General features: G+C 41.4%; 9 protein-coding genes across 12 annotated transcripts; 4 read left to right on the top strand and 5 right to left on the bottom strand.

Annotated features, from left to right (window-relative positions):
• Positions 1-571: 571 nt before the first annotated feature.
• On the bottom strand, positions 572-12,842 carry RB195_015730 (uncharacterized protein; the record flags this gene model as incomplete). Of its 2 annotated transcripts, none has more annotated exons than XM_064206581.1 (11): positions 572-715; positions 2,396-2,470; positions 2,522-2,641; positions 4,440-4,595; positions 4,717-4,815; positions 4,884-4,976; positions 6,932-7,058; positions 7,117-7,247; positions 7,309-7,409; positions 9,918-10,066; positions 12,727-12,842. In XM_064206581.1, 11 exons carry the CDS (start codon positions 12,840-12,842, stop codon positions 572-574), a joined length of 1,311 nt encoding a protein of 436 aa, XP_064062462.1. The 2 variants fall into 2 exon arrangements, with proteins under 2 accessions (XP_064062462.1, XP_064062463.1); XM_064206582.1 differs by lacking the exon at positions 12,727-12,842 and adding an exon at positions 10,697-10,713.
• A 1,338-nt stretch (positions 12,843-14,180) lies between these two features.
• Positions 14,181-16,040, top strand: RB195_015729 (uncharacterized protein; the record flags this gene model as incomplete). Of its 2 annotated transcripts, XM_064206579.1 has the most annotated exons (9): positions 14,181-14,215; positions 14,285-14,451; positions 14,557-14,665; positions 14,743-14,845; positions 14,905-14,977; positions 15,051-15,231; positions 15,420-15,504; positions 15,569-15,730; positions 15,879-16,040. In XM_064206579.1, 9 exons carry the CDS (start codon positions 14,181-14,183, stop codon positions 16,038-16,040), a joined length of 1,077 nt encoding a protein of 358 aa, XP_064062461.1. The 2 variants fall into 2 exon arrangements, with proteins under 2 accessions (XP_064062461.1, XP_064062460.1); XM_064206580.1 differs by lacking the exons at positions 14,905-14,977; positions 15,051-15,231 and adding an exon at positions 15,245-15,366.
• Positions 16,041-17,297: 1,257 nt separating this feature from the next.
• RB195_015728 (uncharacterized protein) lies at positions 17,298-18,185 on the bottom strand (the record flags this gene model as incomplete). Its single annotated transcript, XM_064206578.1, has 1 exon — positions 17,298-18,185. One exon carries the CDS (start codon positions 18,183-18,185, stop codon positions 17,298-17,300), a length of 888 nt encoding a protein of 295 aa, XP_064062459.1.
• RB195_015727 (uncharacterized protein) lies at positions 17,298-18,524 on the bottom strand (the record flags this gene model as incomplete). Its single annotated transcript, XM_064206577.1, has 2 exons — positions 17,298-18,247; positions 18,323-18,524. The coding sequence occupies 2 exons, from the start codon at positions 18,522-18,524 to the stop codon at positions 17,298-17,300; spliced, it is 1,152 nt and encodes a 383-aa protein (XP_064062458.1).
• A 398-nt stretch (positions 18,525-18,922) lies between these two features.
• Positions 18,923-19,330, bottom strand: RB195_015726 (uncharacterized protein; the record flags this gene model as incomplete). Its single annotated transcript, XM_064206576.1, has 1 exon — positions 18,923-19,330. The coding sequence occupies one exon, from the start codon at positions 19,328-19,330 to the stop codon at positions 18,923-18,925; it is 408 nt and encodes a 135-aa protein (XP_064062457.1).
• A 780-nt stretch (positions 19,331-20,110) lies between these two features.
• On the top strand, positions 20,111-20,593 carry RB195_015725 (uncharacterized protein; the record flags this gene model as incomplete). The annotated part of the gene is made up of 1 exon (XM_064206575.1): positions 20,111-20,593. One exon carries the CDS (start codon positions 20,111-20,113, stop codon positions 20,591-20,593), a length of 483 nt encoding a protein of 160 aa, XP_064062456.1.
• A 353-nt stretch (positions 20,594-20,946) lies between these two features.
• RB195_015724 (uncharacterized protein) lies at positions 20,947-21,204 on the top strand (the record flags this gene model as incomplete). Its single annotated transcript, XM_064206574.1, has 1 exon — positions 20,947-21,204. One exon carries the CDS (start codon positions 20,947-20,949, stop codon positions 21,202-21,204), a length of 258 nt encoding a protein of 85 aa, XP_064062455.1.
• Positions 21,205-21,713: 509 nt separating this feature from the next.
• Positions 21,714-22,193, top strand: RB195_015723 (uncharacterized protein; the record flags this gene model as incomplete). Its single annotated transcript, XM_064206573.1, has 1 exon — positions 21,714-22,193. One exon carries the CDS (start codon positions 21,714-21,716, stop codon positions 22,191-22,193), a length of 480 nt encoding a protein of 159 aa, XP_064062454.1.
• Positions 22,194-23,118: 925 nt separating this feature from the next.
• Positions 23,119-26,802, bottom strand: RB195_015722 (uncharacterized protein; the record flags this gene model as incomplete). 2 transcript variants are annotated; one of them, XM_064206572.1, is made up of 11 exons in its annotated part: positions 23,119-23,245; positions 23,312-23,457; positions 23,678-23,839; positions 23,922-24,009; positions 24,333-24,454; positions 24,514-24,629; positions 24,692-24,764; positions 24,813-24,915; positions 25,324-25,429; positions 25,967-26,133; positions 26,277-26,302. In XM_064206572.1, the coding sequence occupies 11 exons, from the start codon at positions 26,300-26,302 to the stop codon at positions 23,119-23,121; spliced, it is 1,236 nt and encodes a 411-aa protein (XP_064062453.1). The 2 variants fall into 2 exon arrangements, with proteins under 2 accessions (XP_064062453.1, XP_064062452.1); XM_064206571.1 differs by lacking the exon at positions 23,119-23,245 and adding an exon at positions 26,782-26,802 and having other exon boundaries at positions 23,302-23,457; positions 26,277-26,350.
• Between the last annotated feature and the right edge of the window lie 273 nt (positions 26,803-27,075).

The raw sequence follows: 27,075 nt of genomic DNA, 5'->3' as shown, positions 1-27,075 counted from the left end.
AAGGTGAGCGAACAACGTGTGGCTGCGTAATATTGCAGCAATTTTGCGTATTCAATCTACATCTTCACTCTATCTGCTGACTGTTCATTTCTAAGACGTTCAGGAAAGAACTTCAGAAGAGTTGTACATAATTTAGAAGTTTATAATTGGCAGGCGTTGTCCAGCGATGAAGTTCAGTCTAACTGTAACGATATTCTACAAGGAAGAAACTTATGACCATGCCAGAATGGAGAAGAATAGAATAGAATGTAAGGAGAAAGAAACGGAGCTAATGTGACTAAACAAAATAAATGTTTGAATGTTGGCCCGTAAATATATACGATCATGTGGAAAAAAACACCGACTCGGAAAACTCGTTCTAACAAAGAACAAACCTAAATGGACTACCACCTATTTCCCCACCTTTCCTGCATTCATCCACAAATCTTATTTCCACATTTCAGTTTTTTTTTGGCTTAGCAGTGTAAATTTGTAGCAGATTATTTAGAATCACATGACTTAAATTTGTTTGTTTTTATTTTAATATGTTTACAGAAGGTAACTTTTTAGTCCTAATGTTTAACATTATGAATCAGTCGCAGCCGGTAATCCTCTTGTAATCCGCACACCATTGCTGGTATTTTTCTTCGCCACCATTATCCAAGCAATGTTGAAAGCGTTTTTTGTACTTTTCCAGGAAGTAAGCGAGAAGTACGCGATGTACGTAGAGGTACTGCTGAAAATAAGTAGATTTAAGTGTAATTATGGAACTTTCGACGAACCCAACGTGATCCTGTTAACTATTGAGAATCAGCGATCTGCTGGCGGTTTCTTTCTTGAATGGAAATTTTACGGATTTGAAATAAGCTAGAAGTAGTTCCAATACGAAAGAGTTACGGTAAGTGACGGATCTTCCGTGCTGAATCATGAGAGTGACCGTCTACTGTTCTTTGATTGCACTTCTTTTCCTCGCAAACGATGGTCACGGAAAAAAGGAGCGGAGAAACCTTGCGAAGACAGCAAAGAAGTGCAGGCCTGCAATTTTGCGCCTCCGCAACATGTGCTTGGTCACGTGAACTGCTTGATATTCTACGGTCAATGTCATCTGTTCGCGTATTGGTGTCGTAAGGGTTTTTAGTTGGAAAACATACAAGGTTTGCTCGATAACTTTGTTTAAAAAAACAGAAAGACTTTTTTCGTTGCATTTCAAGCAACTGGAAATATTGTTCCTAAAAATATGCTTCTATTTCTTTATAGAGATTATTAACTGGCTCCAGTTTAAATTATTTTCTTGGTCCTCAGAAGACTAACTGAAATCTTCTGGTCTCTCAGAGAGAAACGAATTTTTTCAACACCGGGCGATTGCATTTTCTGAAGGAAAAATTGCGTGGAAAGAAGCTCCGGGAATGATGGATGAATTAAAATCACTCTTCTTCTAATTTTGCCAGTTTTTTTGTTTCAAATAAGCGCCGAATGTGATCCACGCGAAATTTTTTGAGCAATTTCAGAGTGAGATGCTATGAGTGGCGGAATATCCGAGCACTAAGAGACCGATGTAACCGAGGGGCACTCAATCGTATATGGCCTTTCTTCTAAGAATTTATTGGTCTGAAATTTCTTCATCGGAGAGCAGTGATGCCTGTTCCGCAAAGGCGTAATATTCGGCTGGAAGTGTGGTTAGTCAGAAAAGATGCGGGATTTACTGTGAGTGAACTAACGAAAACGAGAGCTACGGACTTGAAACGTTGAGCGTTCTCGCCATATATTTGGTTCCTGCTTTGGCATTGGGTCTATCTTTATACGAAGTTTAGGGTTGTAGTTGCCGCTGTGATAGGTTCACAGAGGCAAATCTTCGTCTCGTTTATTGAAATGCAAGGATCACGGCAAAGTTTCCTTCACTGCTCCTCACGCGAATATTTCCGTTTGAGATTTGGCCAGAATACACAGTCGGACAGCATCGAGTTAGAGTCCTCATCTTAGGCTTTTTCATGGTTTCGATATGTTTCTTATAGCAATCTCGTGCTGTTCATGAGAGAATGGAAAAAACACTTTCTTTATAAATATTCTTTTTTCTTTATAAATAATATAATATTCTTTTTTTCTTTATAAATACCATTACTTTCTTTTTGTACATGAGTCTTTATGTTCTGGTTACAAACTCCGATCCTCCTTCAGGCCTCATTTTTTCATCAGCCATTCTCGAGGAGAAGATACGTTAACTCCTCATGTGAATTGTGTGCACGGTGACAGACTAGTGTATTAAATCAGTCGCTCCGTTCTCGAATCTCGAGGTTGTTTTGTGTAATAGAATTGTAACAAACTTATATAGCTTCTCGCGTGACTTTCTACTTCTTTTCTTTTCTACTCGGAGTGCCTCTGATGTACCTACAAAGTAGAATTGACTATCTGAACTTACATATGCATTTTGAATTGAGCACGCTCGTTGAGTTCGTATTTCCTTTAATAATTCACACATTGCGAGACAATCTTCCTGAAAGCTCTCTAAAGAGTTCCTTAATGATAGAAATATGTAATAATTTACTCCGTTCTGCATTTTTTCCTGTACATATGAGATAGCTACAATTGTCCCTGTTCTTCCAATGCCTGCCGAGCAATGAACGATAATTGGAGTTTGAGATCCGCGTACTTCAGCAAGTAGGTTCTTGAAAAAGTTTTGTTTTTTTCCGTATTCGATGCTTTTTTTATTTTTTAAAATTATTATTTATTCTTGTTTTTTGAATTTTAATCGTACTTTTTTAAAAGGGCGGGTGTGGCGCAGTCGGTTAGAGGTCCGTTGTAGCCACACGGTCGAGGGTTCGAAACCGCCCTAGTTTCATCTTTCCTTCTGCCTTTCATCCCTCCGGGGTCGATAAACTGGTACCAGACTTGTCTGGGAGGATAAAAACGCTGGCTTGATCATCGGCTGGCCCCCGCAAGTCATTGTATAGGCCAACACGCGTTCCAAAAACCTCAACGATTACGAATTCCAGTAAAACGCGTTGGCGCACCATCGCATCCCAAGTGGATTGATACGCCAGTGACTTTATCGCCTTTTATCCTTTTTTAAAAAGGCCTATCTTAACTTCCGTTTTTCAATTATTTATTCTTTGCATTTACAAACAAGTATTGGTGGAAATATTCGACAGACTATCTAAAAATCTTTTCACACAACTTTGTGGCTTTCAGGGATAAACTTTGAGGCATGTCAGTCAAGAATGGAAAATTTCCTTGGAAACACTTTTTTGTTCTTGTTTTAGAATAATGAAGTGTGCAACATTCTTTTTGCAGGTGCTCACAAATCCAGTGACTTATAATATTTGGATTGAAACTTATCACATTAAAAAAATAGTGTTCCATTAAAGGCAGCGCATCATAAAATTGGAACGGCAAGGAAATCTCAGGAAAAAACGCAGAGTTCGGGTTTCAGATCACGAAAAGGAGCGTGGCTCCGCTCAGTTCCCACCGGTACTTCTGAAAAACAGCGTGTTAACCGTGGAGGGATTCCGCAGGAGAAGCTAGAGATGAGTTCGCGGATTGCGGAATTAGGGGTGGTTCCGCTCATCTCTCCCTAGTCGTCATAAAAACGGCGTGAGAACCTCTTCAGTTCCTACGAGGAACGTTCGGACGCTCTTCTATGTAGACGTTCTGGTCCCCTCGCGAATCTATTCATTGGTCTCCTTTGAATAGGCACCCGAGGAGGACTCACTGGCTTTTGACCGCTGCGCACTTGGATGCGCCGTGTGCGCAAGGGTAGCAGCGCGTTGCTGCTGATTTCTTAAAGATGAACGCCGTTTCTTTTTACGACGATTAGGGAGGATGAGCGGAGCCACACTCGTTCCCCTAATCTATAGCTTGCACTCTACGTTCTTTTAGTTGTTTTCGTACTACGTCAAACTCTTTTAGGTGTTTTCGTACTACGTCTTTCGTACTTTCGTGACACGCTGTCTCAAAGGCATCATCCCACGAATATGGGGTGGTACGGATTTCAAGTGGAGAGTTCCTATGCGGAGTCGTAGATTATGGAGAGGAAGGTGATTCCGTCCATTTCTTGCTAATTGCCGTAAAAAACGGCCCGGAAGATGCGGTGGGTGCACAAGGCTGGCGCGCTCCAATCGAACTTGTTGTGGAAAATGGCGCGTCGAAACGCTTGGAGCCGTATCCTCCGGGCCGTTTTTTACAACAACTAGGAAGAAATGAACGGAATCACCCTCCTGTCCATAATCTACGACTCCGTATGGGCATAACCTACCTGAAACCCGCACCACCCCAAATTCGTGCGGTGATGCCTTTAAAGAGCAAAAAGTTGTGAGAAAACTCAGAGGAAATTGAGCTATTCAAAACAAGAAGGTTTTCTTGTAAATTTCGATTATTAGGTTGTATGTCTCATTTCTATTGATGTGTTTTTGAATAACATTCTTATTAAGTTCACATATAGAAGTTATATGTCGAAAAAGACTCACAATTGGGGTAAGTTTTGTCGGAGGAACACCCCGATCAGGCCAGTTTTCCCAGTGATAGTGATAAACAGTTCTTGACATATCATTACCACTTTCCTTGTAACTCAACTTGATCTTACTCACACGAATAAAATTGTCCTCTTCGGACATGGGATGAGCCTGAATGAATGGATGGCTCACTTCTACATCAATTACACCTTATAATACAATCCTAGTACCCTTATAATATCTTATTTATATCTACACTTATATACGATTCTTCAATGTCGGAGAAACTCACCTTCATGGAGGTTGCAGTTATTTTTCCTACGTTATCCTCTCCGAACACCATCACCTCTCCAACCTCATAAGGCCAGTACTGTTCGCATTTTCTCTTGTCCTAAATAACATGTGCGAGTATTTCCCGAGAAAAAAAAACACGCAAATTTATATCGAGCTAAGCCTTACACATTCCACTGTGTTACAGAGCATTAAGATATAGTCGCTTTTCTCTTGAATCACCATCGCCCAGAAAGCTTGCATTGTGTTGTCAAGTGGTCCCTGTTAACCATGTTTGTTGTCAAACATTGAAATATATATACATAATTAAAATAACATGACCCATAATTTGCATAGAATAATACTAGGGAACGGTCCCGAGAAGGTTGCAACTTTTTGAGTGGAAAATTAAGTCGCAGCGTTCATTCCTAGGCTTGTCTTCTTTTCCGTTCCTTTTATGGACTCTTTATTTACAATGCGGTCAAAAATTAAAGATGACTGTCATATCTCCACGATCAAGCTAACATGTGCTGTTGCTAATGTCGGAACGTTTTGGCATCGGTTAAAGGCAACCTCACTTTGAACAATCTTAGCTTAGGCACTTAGCGCTTTACTAGACTTCATAATTTCCTTGACTCAACTAAATATAAACGAATAGATAACAAATTTCTGGGATATAAAGATGAGGACATTGGGGATATAAAGATGCGACTGGGACTGGGATATAAAGATGCGAACATTGCGTCCTCTCTCGTCTTGTTTTTCCGCGAGCACTACCACTGTCAGATTTTCCAATAACTGCTATCATGCCTCATTTGCGACGTACTGTTGAGTCAAGAATTTCCTTTTCCCCTGAAATCCTACCTTTTTCATTCTAGTCTATAGTTTTCGCCTTCTCAATTGGTTTTGGGTCAGGTGCACGAGAAGTCTTTGGAAAAATTCCTTCTGGGAAATCTTTTATGTTCAATTATACCATAGTTAGGTCAAAACGACACGAAGCACGGCGCTGCTGCGTAAGCGGCGCGGTGAAACGTAGCGGTTAGGATCGTGGTGGGACCTCTGCTACTAGCACCATCCATCGCTGCAGTTTGGGATGATGTTCCATGTCGTTTTCTATTATACGTAATGGGTGTTTCTCACTCTGGTTGTCGCATAGCCGTCTTTCAAAATTATTTTCCCTCACATCTACCTCACATTTTTTGTAATTTCAAACCCACATAGAAGACTGTTATATGAAATTTCTGAAGTTGATAACTATGAGTTGCGTCCGAGGTTCCCTCTCGAATTTGAACACATCGGGAAGCGATTTCTGCTTAAAGAGGAGGAGCTGGGAAATAAAAGCTAACTGAAATGAGCTGGGGACTATCACGAACGTGATAATGCCTAATTAGCTCAATTGTTGCCTTTCGTGTCTTATAGTAATCTCTGTCTATCGATGATTCATGATCTAACTTGAGTTAACGCGGTCTGGCGGCCGAATTTGTAGTTTTTAGGCTCGCAGCTGCAAAAAATGATTCATTTGGACAAAGATGTTTACAGGCCAATCGAGTTTCTTTGTGTTAGCATGTGCAGGACATCATAACAGTCTACTCCGCCCTCAATGTACCGTATAAATAGTCGCAGAAAGTTCGTTGTGCCATTTTTCTTGCTCTTCATGTTGTTTATCCTTTGCTCGCTCTTCTTTGCTTTCATGTATTACTTGCCATTATTATTGTTACTATTGCATGGTTTGATTACCCAAGTTTGAGGGAGTGCCAAATAAAGTTGCTAAGTTGTATCCCGCGTGGCACATAGAACGAGACTGTCAACTACCGAAGCCCAATACAAGTCAATCAGTACAGGGACGTTAATGTATACAACGAGGTTTACTCTTGTAGGCGGTTGCTACGAGATACGACTGAACATCGAGAGAACCTGAATGCTAGTTTTGTATTACGATGCTTTGGATACCAGCTGAGTTAATGCTGAGATTTTGATCGAAACCTACATCTACATCCACATGTTCTCTTGCATTCTTACTTTTAATTGCGGTGTGATTAGGTTTTTGGATAGTGTTAGTCAAGAGAAGTTCATACTAGACAACTTTTAACTAACAATTATCTACTTCAGGTTTCCTTAGCGTCTCAAAAGATCATTTTTTTCCTTGCGCCCATTTTTACTATTTTATAGGGGAGTTGAGTCGTTATGTGTTTTCACAATTTTTCACGTCTTTGATCGCAGAAGTCGACGGGGCAAACCTGAGTGCATATAAAGTGGTGATCTCTGCTTGGTGTAGCGACATAGTTTGCATGAATGTAATCGTTGTCGATGCCTGGCCATTTTAATATCACGCGCCGGGAGTCGTGACAAGGAACGTCGACATATCTGTGGTACGGTACTTTTTGAAAGTTTTCTGCTGACTGCATTTGTTTGTTAAAGTCACCTGTTTAGTGGTCTATTTTCTGAGAAAGCTTTTGTAGTCATCCCTTCCGGTTTCCATTTTGAAAGTTCACGAAATTCTTCTATTAACTTTGGTGCACCAGTGTTTAGCACACGATTTACCCATATGCTAACCTGAAGTTAATCCTATTTCTTGAGATTTCGTTGACATTGTCATGCATTTGAAACCTCCTACCATTTCAAGTACTTTTTGCTTGTCCTTCGTGCTCTTGAAGCTAGATGCCCTTCCTTCTTTGAAGACCGCACCGTTTTGTTGTTCTGGTTGTTTCTCTGCTTCTAAGAACAAAGACAGTGTAGGCTTAAGCTTTGGGATTTGCAGCTTTGTTAATAATAATAATAATAATAATAATAATAATAATAATAATAATAATAATAATAATAATAATAATAATAATAATAATAATAATAATAATAATAATAATAATAATAATAATAATAATAATAATAATAATAATAATAATAATAATAATAATAATAATAAAAAATAAAAAATAATAATAATAATAAAAAAAATAATAATAATAATAATAATAATAATAATAATAATAATAATAATAATAATAATAATAATAAAATAATAATAATAAAATAATAATAATAATAATAATAATAATAATAATAATAATAATGATAATAATAATAATAATAATAATAATAATAATAATAATAATAATAATAATAGCAGTGGTTGAAAGCGATGATATTTATCACAGGACTCGTAAAGATCAGCTTGTTTCTAGTCTTTGTTGCGATTTTCTGGAATTTTTACATCCTTTAAAGTAGCAGCTCGTTATTTAATTGTTTTCTTTTGTAAGTTTCCATTTTCCAGAGCCGATATGACCGACGCGCGATACAAAGGCCGTTGCAGAGAGAAGAAAGATGGGAAAAGCCAGACATCACTTCGTCTGTGATCTTTCGTCAGCCATTGACATCCGTTTGACTCTTTGAAGTCGTATGGAGGATGAAGGTGTCTTAGAAGTTTTCACGTTCAACGTTTGTGATTCCTTTACTCCTATTGAGAAAGTTCACCTTTCTTTATTCGAAAAATAATGTCTGAAGACTTGAAAAAACTCTGCTCCAACGCTCATCAACATAAAGCCGAGAACTTTTACATAATTCCTGTTGAAATTTCCCTAATTAACTGAAAGTTGGGGCGGGTGTAGCGCAGTCGGTAGGAAATTCGGGTGTAACTGTCCGATTGATGGTTCAAACAAGCACCTGTGCCATGGAGGCCTTTTATGCCTCTGGTACAGATAAATTGGCATCAAACTTGTCTGGAAGGATAAAAAAACATACTGACTTGATACATCGGCTAGTTCTCACAAGTCGTTTTGGAGGTGGGGAGGGAGGGGGTGGGATTGTGTAGGCATTTATTTACCTCAAGCCATTCTGAAGTGAAAGTAAACGCGTAGACACATCCTCCTCAAAGGCATCACCCCACGAATATGAGGTGGTACGGATTTCAGGTGGAGTATTCGTATACGGGATCGTAGATTATGGAGAGGGGAGTGATTCCGTCCATTTCGTCCTAATTGCCGTAAACAACGGTCCGAAAGATGCGGCGTGTGCACAAGGCTGGCGCGCTCCAATCAAACTCTTTGTGGAAAATAGTGCGCCGGAACGCTCGAAGCCGTATCTTCCGGGTCGTTTTCTACGGCAGTTAGGAAGAAATGTACGGAATCACCTTTCTCTCAATAACCTACGATCCCGTATACGAATATTCCACCTGAAATCCGTACCACCTCAGATTCGTGGTATGCAGCCTTTAGAAGAGTTATCAACGCGATGCTTCCTTCAATTGGAAGTCAGGCTATAGGGCAAAAATTGGATTCCACGCAAATTAATATGAATACTCTATCTATTCGTATTTCATATCACATTAGTGGTTATGGCTGTGAAACCAATCCGGGATGAAATCCAGCAGGATCAAAAAGACATTAGATGGAAGGATCAGCGCAATTATGATTCATTACGACAGCTCCAACATGTTTGATTTGATGATAAATCCTGCTATATCCTGATGAGTTTTGATTCTGCGAAAATAGACAGTCATGTGTGTAGAAAAATGGCAGGTTTTGGCTTGAACAGATCCTTCTCCCCTAGAATTGAAGAGACGATTTCTATGCGCCGCTGAGGCGACTAAGACAAATCCGACTTCCATGGAAAAAAATACATTCGAATACTCTATCTATTCATATCTATTGGCGAGGTCATGTACAGCCTGGTTTCATAGTTGAGCAGGAGGAAATTAGGAAGAGACTATTTCGAAGAGTAGAGAAAAAAATGTGGCTTAGATGTTTACGTCTTTAAGACTTCATGCTTTGATTTAGGCATAAAGAATAAAGCTTAGAGGGTATTTCAATTCCTTTTGTATGCGTCAGCTATTTTTTTGAAAACTTTTTTTTCTGAAATAGCAGACACGTGCACCAGAGCTACTGGAATACTGTTTTATCTGATTTGAGCCCCTTATTTCTACCAGTTGTAGTCTCAAAAGAAAAACTCGATATTCACCAATGCGACGTTTCTAAAGCAAAGATAACTAAAAGTAACTGTATTGATTCTCAAAAAAAACATTCCGAAGGGTGCTCAAAAATTCCTCATATTTTTACATATTATGCTTAGTACGAGCAAAGCTCATCGAGAATTCTCTAAATCTAGTCCCATTAGGATAGATGTTCAGGCTATTTGTATGTAAGTCACTTAAAATGAATGGGATTTTCGTGATCATCTTCATTCATGCGTATTTTTTTCTTTCTTTGATATTCATTAATGAAATGCAATTACCTTGCATTTGTTGTCGCAACAAATTCTCCAACAACATTGCTGCCGTTGATGACTTTTGTCCCGGAGATTTGTTGAACGTATCCAATTCTTGTTCTGGCTCCCCGCGTCTGGACCGATTGAAACGAACACCGACGCGGTCACTTCTTCTTCTAAACAAATACGATAGCAAAGAGGTTACAATTCATCAAGGATGTCCCTCTCGCACTCCTTATCTCCAGTTCATCTTCGGGACCACCTTGAGGCATGGTCGTGCAGTACGCAGTGTACAATATTGATATCTATATGGTTTGTTAAGCTTAACTAGCCTACTGGTTTTCACATCACATAGTAGAATATCACGAGATGGAACCGAGCACACAGATTTAGAAGGAGAAGAAATACCTAATTCTTCCGAAACTGTCATCTTTGTTGTGAGCTCACTTCTATTCGTAACGTCGTGTATGTAGAAATTAGAATACGCCTCCTGTTGGATGGCCTGTACATACTCACGGTAGGTACGAGGACCCTGATGGGAATGCAAAATCATAAGAAGATGTGATGGAAAGCATGCACTGGTGGGGTTATCGAGGGGATAGATCCCTACTCATTGTGATATGGTGATATCAGTGGTATTCGATTAATAATTTGCGCCGTAACTCGTGAGGTCAGTGACAAAAACCTCCAAAGGGGTGTGATCGAGGTAATGGGATTAAATAAAGTGTACCAACCTGTGAGAAACTTGAACTGGGGCAGACGTGTCGCGCTAAATTGGCTGAACACATTCAGAATGTTGTGCTTACCTTTTCGGTATACACATCCGTTTGCTCTAAGTTCTGCTTTGCACTACAGACAACCACGCAGTGGTGGGCAAGTAACAGAGAATGGACTTACCGCAATATGTGTGTTTGTTTACATGATGTGTCCATCACTGCTGATTTGTTCTGTTTTACGATACAGTTACCTGGGTTGTAATATTTCTGTCCACACAAAAAAGAAACAACTATAATACTACTGTTCTTAGGTTGCTACCCCTACGAGTTTTCGCGGGCTCTGACTGCTGCTGCAGTAACGGTTTGTAGTGACATATTAGACCGTCGATATTACAGTATTCCTAAACATGAAAAGTAAAATCTTGCCTATAAAAGTTCTCAAATACGGTGACGGGGGATGTGAAAATGATTTTGTGCAAAACTATTCCAAAAATAATAGACTGTAATGACCATCGCTTTCGACTCTGTCATGTTTCTGTGGTTGAATTTTCCTAGTGAGCACTGTAACTATCAAAAAAGATGTGGTTAGTTGTTGAAATTTCTAGGAGAACAATGAAAACGCAAAAAAATGGATATCAACGGTAAATTAGAGTCTATTTAAAGAATTGAAACACAAGAAGTGTCACGCGCTGTTGGGCAACACTTCCGGAACTAGGGCGTTGGACTCTTGGAAACAATACAAGAGAAAAATGCAAGAAAAGAGAACTGTCCACAGAAGTCTTCCAACAACCTCATACTCATAGTTCGATCGCAATTTCGTGTAATCGTAGGCTGCTCTGCCAAATGTCGTGTCGTATGTGGTGTGTTGAACTTATTTTCAGTCTTGTGCTCAGAAATATATTGCATTAGGCCCCTACGTAAATAATTTTAGTGAATAAAGTGAATAAACTGAATAAACTCATCTTCCACTCGCAGACGAAAGATCATAGGGGTAGGTACAGACGCAGACTCTGCAGCTCTTAGATTTCCGGAAGACAGCCTATTCCAGAAAAAAAGTAATAAAACGGAATTGTTCAATTTGTTGTAATTTGCAAAGCAACTTAGACCTTTTGGATCAGCAAGAATTTGGCAAAATGTTTATGTAGCACAGTTTTCAGAAAGGCATTCGATAAGAACGTAATCATTATAGAAATCTCATTATCTATTATTATTCCCATCTTTGTCACCACAAACATCCTGTGCTCTAATGAATGTGATCTACCTGTTCTATGGAAAGAAAAAAAACGAGCAACAGAAGAGAAGTTTGATTGGTTGATTTAATTTTTTTGTCTGGGAATTTTCATCGACAATTTCGTCCTTTTTTTCAAATCTTCTACTCTTTCTAATTTTACATTACAATTGTTATAATTTATTGCTATCAGCTTCAAAGAAGAAAGTGTGAAAGCCAACAAAACACCTTTAGAATTCCTTGCAGTAGTATCTGTCACTCGCCTTGACCCTATAAATTTGCTTAGTTCTTAAAGTGAAGTTGCGACACAAAATGAGATGAATAAAATTAAATGTTGCTACTAGGCTCATCTGTTTGAGCATTTTGTAGGCTATATATTTACCAGGTACGTACTCGTACTTTAGTTTTGAGGCACGACTTATTTCGCTAAGGGACTGTAACTTGAAGAACTGCTGTTGAAGTAGCAATTCACAACGATCTGATTGTTGTTTTGTGTACCCTTTGGTTGGTAACTGTCTCGTGATAACGTTGGTAATATCCGATCACTTTTTCAGAACCTTGAGATTTAAAATTCGCAATAACTAAGTTATTGAGTTGTTATGAAAGAAGGCCTAATGGTGTGAATATGTGGAGGTTGAATTTTGATGTTCAACGTGAAAAAAGCAAAGGAGTTTACCACTTTTGCACAATATAGTCCACAGTAGTTTTGGAGCTTTGTAGTTTTATGTATTCATGATATGAATACCACCATACCAGTACAAAGCTCCAAAATTGAACCTGTGCGTCCTCGGCGTGAATCGAACTTTCTAAGACGGTTTGGCCACAGTGCATTGTGATGCAACTCAAAATCAACCTCTTACTTGTTTTTTTTTCAATCTTGTCAGTGACCTACCTTCTTGTATCTATACATACCGAGCCAGAAAGTGGGACTGCCAGAGTGCTACCAGGTTTTCTGGTTTTATCTTCACGGTAGCATAGACTCGATTCTTCGCTGATAGAGTTCAACATGGGTTACGATCGGAAGGGAAAGAGCGGCGCGCTTATTGCGAATTGCTTTTTCTCTCTCTATGCGTATCTAAATTCTATAAAAATTGAAAAACCTGGTAGATCTTAGACATTTCCTTGCAATTTTACCTTGAACAGCTGATCAGTACAGCAAAGGGACTAGCGGAGGGGTCGCGTAGCGGTACTATCAGGGCTAACAGATATATGTAACATTTAATGTGATTACGACTATGATGACTACGTGACAAGATTACAGCCAATGGACTACAGAACTGGGTAGTCCCTCTATTATTACCTTATGCAAGTCGCACGATGCTGACCTATCTTATTTTTGCTGCGGAGTTGTTATGGCTTCATTTTTATAGTTGGAATATTATAGTAGTTAGAATAGTTTTTTTTTAGAATAGTTGGAATGTCGGCTCGCAGCCCAACGGGAACGAAAACAGCTGCCTTCTTCACAGTCTGGAAAATCGATCGGAATGTTTGTAGCGTTTCCCTCATCTGGAACGAGTCACCATCCTATAAGGGAGCATATTCTAGAACTTCCATGACTAGACTAAAAAAAGCATGATTAGCTTCGCTTACCTTCACATTTCTAAAAATCAACGCTTTTCCGGCTGTAGCATCGAAAATATGTTAATCTATGGCCCAGATATTTCCTCTAGCACCTGAACCGTGCCATCCATTAGACAAATATAAAAGAGAGGCACGAAGCGGTAGATTTCTTTTCCAAAAAATTCTCTGTTGAACACAGTCCCCGCACTTTCGGCTTTTTCCACTTCTGTATTACTAATAACTCACACATGAGACTTCTTTTAAGCTAATCCCTTATAGTCGTTTCACTTCGTGCCAGCTTCGCTTTTCCTTTATAAGGGCCACAGTTCACCATTGAAAGCAGGGAAGCCAAAACAAAGTTCCTACACTTCCACATTATCTTATTTATGCCCCACTTAGATTGCCTGGCGCGTCTCCTAAGAGGTACTTGAAGAGAGCGCAAAGTAGTGATCTTTCCTTTTCAATAAAATATTCACTCCCAAATTCATCTATATATTCTATATTAGGTAAACAGAAGACTCCCTTTTGGTCCTCTTCTATATTTTCATCTTCTTCTTGTCAATCTTCATCTTCTCAACGAAGACCTATCATTCCAAAGATCCAACATATTTTTGTAAAACAGTTGCTGCAAAAATATTCCTTCCACGCATTCTCATCACTCTGCGAATTACGACACAAGTTGTGATAAAAATCTTGACCAAACCTTGATGAATAAATGTATAGTCTTTAGCGACATTGTAGAGGTAGGTTTGGTCAGTGGCTGAACACCTCAAACAGGCACTCGAAATGACCTCTTTGCAGTACTCAAAGAACCAGAGCAGGTTGGTGGAAATTTACGTCGGATGGCACTGAAGATGGTCTATTCCAGCATAATGCTAATAATTGTTCAGCATGTTTCTACGAGCGGAAACTGACTTCGGTCTGACGATGCTCCGTCAGTCATCGATCAGTGAGTCAGTGGTCATCTCCCCGGTATCCGTGATTCTCGCCTTGGCAACGATTCAAATCGGTGCAAAAGGTGTGACAAAGACTCAAATCAGCAACGCGATTTCTCAAGGTAAGGAACACGAAAAACGCGAAGGACCGAGCGAACGGAGTGTCATCTGATCTTCGTGAAGCCTTCCTCTCGTCTCGATCTCTGAACGCAGAAAAAAGTATTCAGGAGCGAGCGATGTAGACATCTTCAAGTATTACTCTAGTCTTTCGGAAAACGTGCTACATTCAAGACATGGAGCGAAAATGAGAATCGCAAACGGACTCTTCGTGGATGGGTAACAAAAACATCTATTGTTCGATTGTTTCAAAGCCTTCTCGTTAATTGTCCGTGGAAGAATTGGATTTATTCTAGCAAGAAGTTCGTTGTAAGAAAGAAGTACGAAAAGGTTATAATCGAAAAATTCGCTTCAAAAGTGAGGCCACTGCACTTCTGGAAGAAGGAGGAAACAAACCAGGTTTCAACCTCATCGTTGTTACTCTGCCGCTGACTCCGCAGGTAATTTTCCCCTTTCAGAGAATTGACGCTTTTGTGAGCCATGGAACGGCTGGTCGGATAAAACATATTAACACTTCAAGCTCTATTAAAAGTTAGTTCATATAAACGTCTGCGAAAACACGTGAGCTTCGTGATCTCCATGTTGAAATGGGAGTACTATTTAGATGCGCTCTCTCTCATGATTAGTGCTGCCTATTTCACTTCCAAATGGGAACATTCGTTTGCGAAGGGGTCGAATACATTTGGAGAGTTCTATTGTGGAGAGAACATCAAGAGAAGGGCAAGTTTATGGATTCAACCACCTCCCGCTTCGTTTAGAAAAAGGAAAACGGAGAGGTCTCTACTGTGAGTGTTACAGGTAGAGTACATGCACATTTTCAATGAGAAACGTTACTACACAGAAAACGAAAACATGCAGTTGTTGTCCCTCCGTTACAAGGACACAAGCTACGCGCTCAATATCTTCCTTCCAAAGAAGAGGTGAAAAATAGATAGTGAGTGAGTGAAGGGAACCCACAATTATCTGCATCCAGAAACGGCTTCGATGCACTGAGATCACAACTGAGCGGATCCCTTATCCAAAGATCGTTCTCCCAGCTTCAATCAACCTACATGACGGTAGGCCACCCAGTTTCATATGCGGTGCTCTTGTGGAAGTTCGCGCAGTAGCGTTGTCATTCAGATTTCATTGCCAAAAATAAAGATCGAGACGGAATTCAAGCTGAAATCTGCGCTGAGAGCACTTGGTATAAGTGAGCTGTTCTCCGACAAATGTGATCTTAGTGGAATCACAAAGACATCACAGCTGAAGATTTCCTCCACTGCCCACAAAGCAATTATTGAGGTTAGCTTTATGTTGGCTTGCTAAGTGCAAATAGGGTCTTTACAACCACACTTGCACTAATATTTCTATCATTTTGAGATTTATTCGCTTTACTCTATTTGTTTTCTTCGAAAACATTAAATTCCTACAGTCTAAAATGTCCCTCCAGGTTGCCGAAGATGGAACAGGTGAAGGAGAGTCGAACAGCAACTACTTGCCTGCTGTCGCACCGACGGGACCACATCGGGCTATAGAATTCATCGCCGATCATCCTTTCATCTTCGTCCTAAGCAAAGATTTGAACCCCCTTTTTATAGGGCAGTATGTGTAGAAATGTCGCATGATCAAGCTGAGCTGATCTTGTTGTCACAACCGTCTGTGGTTAAGTGCTAAAATAAATGTAGTTCGACATCGAACTTTGTTGCCTTCGAAGTGTTAACTTGAGGGACACCAGACAAGTTTGATTAATGGAAGGTCTCTCAAACTAGAGTTTTTTTTTGACTGTTCATAGGGGAGTTCCAGACACATTATGGATTTGAGCAGATGTCAAACAAAAAAACTCCTATCCTAGTATTGCTGCTACAGGGAAAAGTTTTCTCTTGTTCACTTTTAGAAGAATGCAGTATTCTGCTGGCTAAGCTTCTATGTAGCCTATAGAAGTTACGAAATAAGAGTGATGAAAGGTAGGGGAACGTGGCTAATCAGTGGATCTGGAATTCTCCCCCAAAGCTGCTATTGATTCTATTAGACGTTTTGTGCGCAAATCTGGAATCTGTTCTCTACAAGAGCCTGGATTCTGTATGGATACCATAGCTACTACATTTGATACTTCCCAGAGTTTGTATCTGAACTCTGAGTATCACTCTGAACGTCCGGCTAATCCCGGCCCTCAAACCTTCTGTGGTGCTTGCTTCGCTCACCCTCACTATCCGACGAAATTTACAGTACTGAGATATTCTGGGAAATTCTGCCCCAGAATTAAGCTTGACTTTTTTTCCACAATCGCTTTTCTCGCTTTTTTCCAAAAAATATTAACCTCGATGAAAGACTTCGTAGATTTTTTGCTAAACGTATTAGTACGATATTCGGAGAATTATCAAACATATATGATTTTGTACCTCCATCGGTTCGGTGCCGCTGCAGTCTGAAGGTATTATTCGACGTATTAATTCCTTTTTTCTGAAATTTCCCATGGAATGATGAGTGAGTGAACATCAAATCATCGACATACTGATAAATGTAAAGATGTTAGGTCAGATTACGTGAAATGTAAGCAGATACTTAAGCGGCTGTCTTAATTTGTATTTCTAATTTCCAAGGAAACGATGTAACCAATCCCATGAGTGGAAAAGACTTCGAGGGTGAAACGCGACGCATGCAACTGCCACGGCGTGCACCAGAAATTGCGCTTCTTATTTCTTGCGCTCGTTCGCATTACAGGAAAACATAAATACAGTTCACAATGCCGAGATTTCAAGAAGAAAGGACTCGTAGATTATTGGTTTGCATGCTCAATGACAAGCATATCGGTCACTGGTTATCTTGTGTGACGAAAACATTTACTTAGCAGAACTCTTCGTCACCTTGATCAGCTTGATTCCCGTTGATCTTCGAACTGGTCGAGCGGGCGCCAGTAATTCTTCCATTTGTCCCGATCGCGTGCCAGAGTAGCCCAGTGCTTCCTCCCTTCGCGTGGGACACAAAGAGCATCACATTTTTCTTTGAAGGACTTCGTGAAGAAATCTGACCATCGGGTCGGCGGTCTTCCTGTAGTGCGCTTAATATCGCAGGGGAGCCAGTCGCTCACGACTCTGGTCCAACAGTTGTCGTTAAAGCGCATTACGTGTCCAGCCCACCTTATTTTACTTTCCTTGGCAAACGCGGCGGCGTCTCTAATCTTCGATCGCTGACGTAGGAGAGAACTTCGAATCCCGTCCCTCACTTGCGTGAAACGGGATACTCCTTGCGTCACTCTCTCAATTGCACGTTCAATGACGCTCACCACTTCTTCTTCCTGCTTGCGAAATGCCCAGGTTTCCGAAGCATAGGTCAAAGCAGGAAGTACGGTGGTGTTGAAGAGGTGAGCACGGAGCCGGGTGTTCCTGGTCTTCTTCACTACATCCTCGATGCTCTTGTACGCTCCCCAAGCTGCTCGTCTCCTCCTGCCCAGCTCGAGGGTCAGGTCGTTCATCATGTTCAGTTCCCGACCCAGATAAACGTAGCTGGTGCATTCGGATATGTTCGTTCCGTTGAGCGTGAATGGGGCATCCGAGATCCATCCGTTCCGCATGAACAACATCTTTTGTAGATTCAGCTGAAGACTGATGCATCCACATGTTTCGTCGAATTCGGTCAGCATTCGTTCCTCTTGGCTGATGCTAGGTGATATCGGAACGATGTCATCAGCAAAGCACAAATGGTGTAGCTGCCGACCATCAACGTTTACTCCCATGTCGTCCCATTCCAACTTTCGCATTGCGTTCTCGAGGGTGGCTGTGAATATTTTGGGTGGAGTTGTGTCACACTGTCGGACCCCCTCTTCACGTCAACGATGATGTTCTTGTAGAATGGCGAAATTCCGGTCGTGAAGTTACTGCACAACCCTCGAAGTACCTTTATGTACTGAGTAGGGACGCCTTGGTTGTCCAAGGCTTCCGCGACCACTTCCGTCTCGACTGAGTAAAAGACCTTCTTCAAGTCGATGAAGGTGAGACAGAGCGGCATGTTGTACTCTCGTGATACCTCGATGAGTTTCGAAACAGTGTGAATGTGGTCCATCGTGCTGAATTCTTTTCGAAACCCTTCTTGCTCGCATGGCTGTCCTTCATACAATCTTTTTCAATCCTATTAAGGATCACTCTTGTAACGCGCTTGTAGATGATGGACAGTGAGCAGATTGCTGATAGTTGCCGATGTCATGTGGATCTCCTTTTTATACAACAACACGGTCTTGCTGCTCTTCCCCTGTTTAGGTACTTTGCATTCCGACAGATACCGTGTAAAGAGTCCTACCAAGCCTTTCATCCCTCCGGGGTCGATAAATTGGTACCAGACTTGTCTGGGAGGATAAAAACTCTGACTTGACACATCGGCTAGCCACCGCAAGTCATTGTATAGGCTAGATACACGTTCGTAAACCTCAAACGATTCTGAATTGAAGTGAACGCGGGGGCGCATCCCAAGCGGATTGATTAGCGCCAGAAACCTTATCCTTTATCCTTTTATGATAGCATGTCGTATTTCGGACGGTAGAACCTCTGGAATGACTTGTCCGTCTTCCCTCAGATGGTGAGGAGGCAAGTGGACATGGCTGTCGAAGAGATCAGAGTAGAAGTCGTAGATGATTTTCTCCATCCTCCTTCTCCATGCAATGGCTGTCCCTTTTGGGTTCCGGAGAGCAGTCAACCTCGTCATGTGACTGGCGAAATCTCTACGGTCATAGCGGATGCTTTTCCCCGCCTCTGCAGCTTGGTTCCCTGCGGCTCGTGCTGGTCCACGCTGACGTATCAGCTCAAGAGTTTCAAGAGACAGGCGTCTCTTGGTGGTTTTAAAACTCTCATTCTTCTTCGCGCAGTCGTGAAGGTGTTCAACGAACCCTCGTTCCTCGTCGATGTTGTCCATTGCGGAATTTCTTCGTACCGAAGCTATTATTTTTAGTCCGATATTCGGACTAGGAAAGAAGTTGAAGTTAGTATCTTATACTAAGAGTCCGAAACGATAGCACGAAGAACACTAGTGGCGTTTCGGATCATGATCATGATTCATGTTATATAGTAACGGGCTTAGCAGTATCAGTTTTAGGACGGGCGGCACAATTTGACGCTGTAGAACTCACTCTCTTCTTGTAATTACGTCAAACACAAATGGAGTAAGCACTTTATTATATATCATGATGATGATTAAATTGGTATCGGAAGAGTGCATGGAGCTAAAATTTGAATGATTCCTGAATGTAAAACTGACACATTAGGAAAGAAAACTATGAAAGTTCTAATTCTAATTCACCATTCTAATTCCACAGAAATTGCCGGTACTATTCTATTTCCTCTACAACGGTTTACCGCCTGATAGTGGCGTGGAGGTGACTCTGGACGTCGAACTGCGATGCACAGCGTAGGTTGGTCCTACGGCAGGGTCTCACAAGCTGAGAAGGAATTCGACACATCTGACATCCCGACTTCTAGGAATCGGAAGCCTAGATAAGAGTAAATCGCTGCTAAGATTCACCACCGTCTTGGCAAAATGTCGCAAGGTGATCCATATAGGTTGGTGACCTGCGGTGAAAGCTAAGCTCGCCGTGGCATGGCTGATTAGTTTGGGGAAAAGTCCTTTTGCACTCCATCATGCATACTGCATGAGTATCCTGCACACTGGGCCCTGCCGTCTCAGACGTCGGACGGTATGGCGACCGGTGAAAGGCGATCAGATCTCAGGTTGCTCAGGACGTCATTGATTCTGGACCAAGGTGACACTCGCACGACTCGCCATGGAGACTGTCTCAGATTGTGTACCTACAAAGCGAGAACAGTGTCCACAGACGCTGACCTGCATGCCCTTCTCCCAGCTGCAGAGCGTATCAAATTTCACGTGATTGCTCTGCAGAAGACCAAGTGCAGAAACAGCGACGTACGACAGATGAATGACGGTACACTCATCATTCGTGGAGAGAAGGTTCCGTCGCGAAATGTAGGCGGTGTTGGTTTTGTTGTGCACCCACCTGTCGTCCATCTTATCGATTCTCACAAGATCCTGTCACCTCGTCTGGCCATTCTTCGCCTCCCCCTCTGCGCCAAAAACCCATCAATATCATCAACTGCTACTCACCAACGTCAGCAACTGATGAATCCGAATTGGGCGAGTTTTACGAGGAGCTGGAGGAAGTAATCCGCAACGAGATGTCCTTCTACAAATTCGTTGTCGGAGACTTCAACGCAAAACTAGGAAAGGTCACAGAAAATGAATACAGGATTGGAAGATTTGGACTTGGGGACCGGAATGAAAATGGCAATCGTCTCACCGGGATGTTACCCGCCGCTCGCCTCTTTCATGGGAACTCTCTTTTCATGGAAAAAGATTATCGTCGGTGGACATGGGAATCGCCCAACGGCGCGACTCGCGCATTGATCGACCATATACTCACTAACCGGAGGTGGTCTTGACTTGACGTCTCAGTAGTATCCTTTTGTAGTGGTTCCGATCACCGTCTCCTTCGTGCGAAAATACGATTTAGCCACACGATGGAAAAGGAAATCTGCTATCGGCAACGAAGGAGAAAAGAAGTCGTCTACGACGATTACGTTCACGAGGACTCCTTGTACCAAGGTGACTGGCACATCGAGGAGAACCCAAACGTGGACTACGAGATCCTGCTCAGAGGACTACGAGCCTGTGCTGAGCGTGCCTCGAAGCCGCGCACAACAAACTTGGATCGAATTTCGAAGACCACCAAGGAATTGTTGGGCTTGATCCGAGTGCATCGCACATTGAGCGGTTAGTAGCAAACATTAGCTGCAGAAAAGCGTTGCAGTAGGATCTCTTGAAATACAGGCAGAAAAAGATTCTGAAAGCAGAACAAAGAAGAACGAGTCTAAAGAAGTGCCGCAGGGATCCCCGCGAATATAATATTCCGTTAGCAGCCTTGCAGAGGACTCGCACGGCTTCTCGTCGTGAGATGGAAATCATTACGGAGAGGTTCTACTCGAACCTTTTCCGTTCATCAACTCCTGTGTCAAGCCTGATTATCCCCACTGGTGAAGTTTCCACGGATTCTCCCTTCGGAAGTATGAGTCGCTATCAAGAGCACGAAACCTGGCACAGCCCCCGGACCTGATTTTATATCAGCAGACCTCCTTCGGGCTGTTGGCCATCCAATTCATGTAAACTTAGCAGCGCACATGACATCCTACATTCAGAAAGAAAGGATTCCAGACCAGTGGAACACCTCGCAAACCGTTGTTATCCATGAGAGCGGTGACCGAGAGGACCTTCGGAACTACAGTCCGATATGCTTAATTCAATAAACAGAAAGAAGACACAGTTCATGAAGAACGCCTACTGCGAGGACGGAGGTGTACAACTTGAAGGCTTCAAAATCGTGGAAACTTCGTCATACGTATACCTCGGATATTCTATGAATATGGAAAACGACTTGAAGGAAGAATTGAATAGAAGAATGAGGGCAGCATTCGCAGCCGTCAGGGAAGCTACGGACCAACTGACGGACCAAGATCCTCGTGCCCATCTGTTCGACTCGACAGTTCTTCCAGCGCTTTGTTACGCAGCGGAGACGTGGGCAGACACCTCTGCCACGTCTAGAAAGCTACTTACTACCCACAGAGCCCTTGAGAGATTAAAGATTTTACCGAAGTTTCTGAAGTTTAACCGGCGCACACAATACCTAGCCGATCTTCGCAGCTCCGATTTAAGAGGAATGTCCCCTCTTCGCGACCCAGCGGAATATGTATCGAAAGCAAAACATAGATAGGCCGGTCACATCATGAGAAGAATCGACGATAGATGGACTAAAAGAACGCTAGTGTGGATCCTAAGAGATGCTAAACGCCCTCGAAGGAGACTGCCAACGAGATGGGGTGACGTGTTTGCTACACAGATGGAGCAGCTGAGAGCTCAGCTGGAAACGGCTCAAGGATCTCGTCAACGTCACTCACGAAACTTGAGAACATCCTGGAGAATGGCGAGGGAACGAAACGAGTGGAAGAGGTGCTGGGGCCCACACGTCCAGTGATGACGGCCCATCATAGTATCTAAGTACTATTCTACTATTTTTATTACTACTACTATATTTTTTATTATGTATCATGATGGTGATTACATTGTTATCGGAAGAGTGCATGAAGCTAAAGTTTGAATGTTCTCTAAATTTTAAACTGACACATTAGGAGAGAAAACTATGAAAATTCTTGCCTAATTTTATAGGAAAAAGAAACCGTTTTTAGAAAAACACAATTCTAATTTCACAGAAAATGCCAGTACTATTCTATTTCATTCCATTGTTTCATTTTAGTATTTTTCATGAAACTTTTTCGCGAAACGAACACCACAGAAAGCTTGAAGTAAGGCTTTGGCAGGACATTCAGACTGGTAAATACATAATGTCCAAAAGTAAACAGAAAGAATGACTGCGTTTGGATCACAAACGAACTCTCCTTCTTATGGTTTTGATCTACGGATTGGGCAAATAGGTCCGCTATGAATCCTTGTGGTTAGTGGTTGTGATAGGTGTTTTGCTACTGTTCCATTCTTATTACATGGGATAAGCACTAGCCGATATGTTGATAGTTGAGTATGTGAAGCATATCAATGCATTTCGCTGGAGGATGAAACTGAAGGTTAAATCGCTTATGGTTTTGAGTTTTCCAGGCACGGACGTAGGGTATATGGCCGAAGGTTTAGATGCTCATAAGCGTCAACAGTAGCCCTGGGTGCAACCGAAGCAAGTCAATGGAAGCCTCGTATTCAACAACCGAATTGAAAATGTTCAAATGGACTTGGAAGTCTTCTGCTTCAGAATCTTTACTGCATAACTGTAAATACAGGCATTAAGTTATGTGTAATAGATTCACAAACTCTCCTCAAACAAACTGTCCCATGAATAAAGGGTTATGATTCTTAGTTAGAATGAAAATAAACGGGTGATCTGCAATGAAATTTGTCGGATATATGCTGCCGGACGTTAGTATAAATCTGACGGATGTGGCTGCAGCAGCGGTAGTTCCCCCCTCGTCAACCTGTAATAATTCGTCGCCTTATGACAAAATTGTTTAACGACAAAATGACAGAAAATTGTTTTTGATTTTTGCTACATTGCTGATCACTAAAATATAATTAAATAAATAAGATGTCTCTCTTTAAGTTTAGTTTTAGCTAAACTCCTACTCTTGTTACTTTTCATAACTTGATTTGTTTGTAATTGTCTGACTACTTCACTTAGGTGGTAGCCAACCTCACCTCAATGAGTGCTCTGTGTGCAGCACTCGAAACTTTCAGTGGCCGTGACCTCGTGATTCCTGTCAAATCAGCAGCGTCAGAAAACATTTCGGTAACACCTATTGCCATCAGGGCTTCTTTTAGTTTGTAATCGGTCTCAATTTTCATTTTTGGGATAGAGATCTGAAAATGAATAGCGGCTCCAAAAACGTTGCCACAGTTGATTCTCATTAGTGTTCATTGACAAAAAAAACATTAATTTTACCTCCCCTAACATCGTTGACTCAAGCTGCGAAAGCACCCTTTTTATGGTAGTGCCGTTCAGTTTCTTTCTGAGTTCCTCTAAACCAAATCTGAAGGATAAACAATACATCACAGCAGTGCGAAAGTTCGACTTTCCTTGAATCTTGGCATAGAGATTGCAACTTGTTGATAGTCGAATTTAAGCAACAGCCAAGATTGTTGTTAGCGGATGATGTTATCCGCGGGGCTCGCGGAGCGATAGCACCACGCGGATATCCGCTAACATCACGGCAACGCGGCTACTAAGGCTCTGACGAAGCGACAACGCCGAAACGTTAGCCGTAATAAATTTTGTTAACAATCTTGGCTGTTGCTTAAATTCGACTATCAACAAAATACATCACAGCATCTACATCTCTCATCTATTACTTACTTTTTCTTTGGAAGAAGAATATTGAAAGCGTATGATGCATCTTGATAAGGTAAAGACAGGACTTGCATGTCTTCATCCTCAGCGTAGTACCGTTTCTTTCCTTCCTCATTCATAAATTTTATCTGGATTCATTAGATTACCGAGGCAGTACCGATGAGGAGTCCTGATAAATGATACCCACTTTCCTTTGTTTCACTGCGGAGCTGTGAAATGGGTAATTTCTGGAATCAAACTTGTCGAACTCGTGCTGCCATTTACCGTGGAAATAAATGGCGTTAATTATGAGAGAATTGGCGCCTTAAACTTTCCGTTGTGCTGCTGAATGATAGTAACTGAGTTAAGTAAAGGTTAAAGATCACCTCTTACTGTACTCTCCTCGACAATATCTTTTATCCTGCCCACCGTCGCGTCATTTACAAATTCGTCAATTTTCTGTTAATCATAGTGTTACTTGTAATCTCATTAGGTCAACACTTTTACCTGGGCCGTTTGCTTTGCGTTGTCGAAGTCTAAGGCTTCTACTTTTGCTGAGTAATTCCCAGTGATGGTGTCAGCGTACTGTTTTTCGATAGAGAACTCCTTGCTGAACAGAAAAGTGTGAAAAGAAGTCTATATTCTGGTGTATCAATCCGCTTGTGATTTACCAATGCGCTTGACTGCAATTAGGAATCGTTGATGTTTTGTGAACGCAAGTTGGCCATTCAATTACTTGCGGGGGCCAGCTGATCTATCAGGTTAGTGTTTTTATCCTTCTAGACAAATGTGGTGCCAGTTTATCAACGCCAGAGGGATGAACTTCTTAGTTCACTCTAAAGCAGTTTCGAACCATTGATCGGTAGTGCAGTTACAGTCGGGCCCACTGCCGTCTGCTCTGCGCCCGCTTATCAAACCATTAAAATAAGTAGGAGAAATAAAATATTGCGAACTTGGACATGTAGGGTAGATGGGATTGCACAAAGACTTTCGGCCTTAAGATCCTTGACGGACTTACTTTAGGAAAAACGCGTTCGCTATCCTTGTCTCCACTTTTTCGTTGGAGATGGAAATGTCTTTGGAAAGGCTTGAGTAGTAGTTGATGATTCCGTCATCCGTTGCGCCTTAATTGGCTTTACATCTATATCTTCCTGAATTCATATTTCCTAATGCACTCGACCATGTACATTGATACCCAAAGTTTTCGATAAGTAGCAAACTACATACAGGTTCCCGTCACCAACAATGAAAATAGTTATCTTTTTCTAACGAAAGCTGTTCGTGAGCGGATGAAAACGTCCGCTACATTCAACAAGGATAACCCAATTCCACTTCTACAAAATTAACACTATTTGAAACCTTTGGAAAGCTATTAGAGTAGAAAAGAAAATCATTCTATGAAACAGAGGTCCCGAAAGAAGAGTTGGTGCGAGATCCACCAATGGTTGGTCGCAGCAGTTCTATTTCAGATCTAACTTATTCGCTTGATTTACCTATTTGCTATGTATGGACGCTAAAATTTCTCAGTAACAATATTTGTTTCTTTTTCATTTCTAGGTACTCGATTCGGAAGAAATGGAAAATTATGATATGGTTACGTTATCATAATTTTCCATTTCTTCCGTTATGAAATTTGTTGTTGAATTATGATGGCCGCGTACCACTGGAAATAACTTGGTTGATTTGCGTCCTTGTCTTCCCTCGTGCACCAGCCTGAACCATAGCAAGAGCGAAAATGATGGAAATTGGTGAAACGACCAGTTGCTCAGTTGTAGGTGATTGTCGGAGCATATTCAAACCAAGATCCATTTCCGCATTTAGAAATGCGCTGAAAAAAAAACAAAGTGTAACTCAAAATTGTCGTAAAACAAACATCTTTATTCTCAACTCGTACCACTTTGTGGTACGTGAAGAAAAGTTACTCATACGCACAGCTCCTTCTACTACCTTTTCCAAATATGGAAACCTTACTCATTGGCGGTTATAGGTGCAACCATCGTGACCTGATCTGCTTCACGATATCTGCTCGATGACAGTGGAATCTCCTTAAAATTGGTCACTTATTTCAAACCAACACAGTTCTCAAAACGAACAGCGGAACTGGGGCGGAGCCAGTAGATGAGTTAGAGCGTACAAGATGTTGACATGTCCATCCATTGAATGTCTGTACCTAACAACATATATATGAACGAATTACTATCATAATTACAATATAGATTCGTTAACTATTAATCGTTAGTTGTACGAACAGGCATATCACAGAAGAAAGGTCCAGTTAAGAGGGTTAAGAATGAAGTTTCCTGCGTGTCCACTTGGGATGCGCCTATAAAATAACTAGAGGGGCCCAGCCAATGACCACGTCCGTGTCCTCTATCCTCTCAAACAATTCTGATGCCAATTTTTTGAGCCGGGAAGGCTTGGTGGGCGCTACGACTATTTCGAACCATCAACCGTGCGGCCACGGCGGATCTCTTACCCTTTTCGCTACACCCACCATCGGGGTTCTAATTATTATGAATGAAATGATTAAATACATACCGCAAAAGAATATTTGGTCAAGGTTCTTTTAAACTAAGAGCAAGAAAACGAATTAGAAAATTTGAAAACGTTCTCTATGTATTATGATGAGTGTGTGGCACAAGGAGGTAAGGAAGTGCACCTCTCGTATCTCTCGTAGATTCGTTATTTCTAATATTTTAGAACTGCTCTATGAGGCTTCCAGTGTGGAAATGTGTGTTGTCAGCAAAATAATATGTTTCTTGTGAAAATA

The sequence above is a fragment of the Necator americanus genome, chromosome V, assembly GCF_031761385.1.
Source record: "Necator americanus strain Aroian chromosome V, whole genome shotgun sequence".
Taxonomy (NCBI): Eukaryota; Metazoa; Nematoda; class Chromadorea; order Rhabditida; family Ancylostomatidae; genus Necator; species Necator americanus.
Note: the sequence above shows the minus strand (reverse complement) of the source record. Positions and strands in the feature narration are given on the sequence as shown.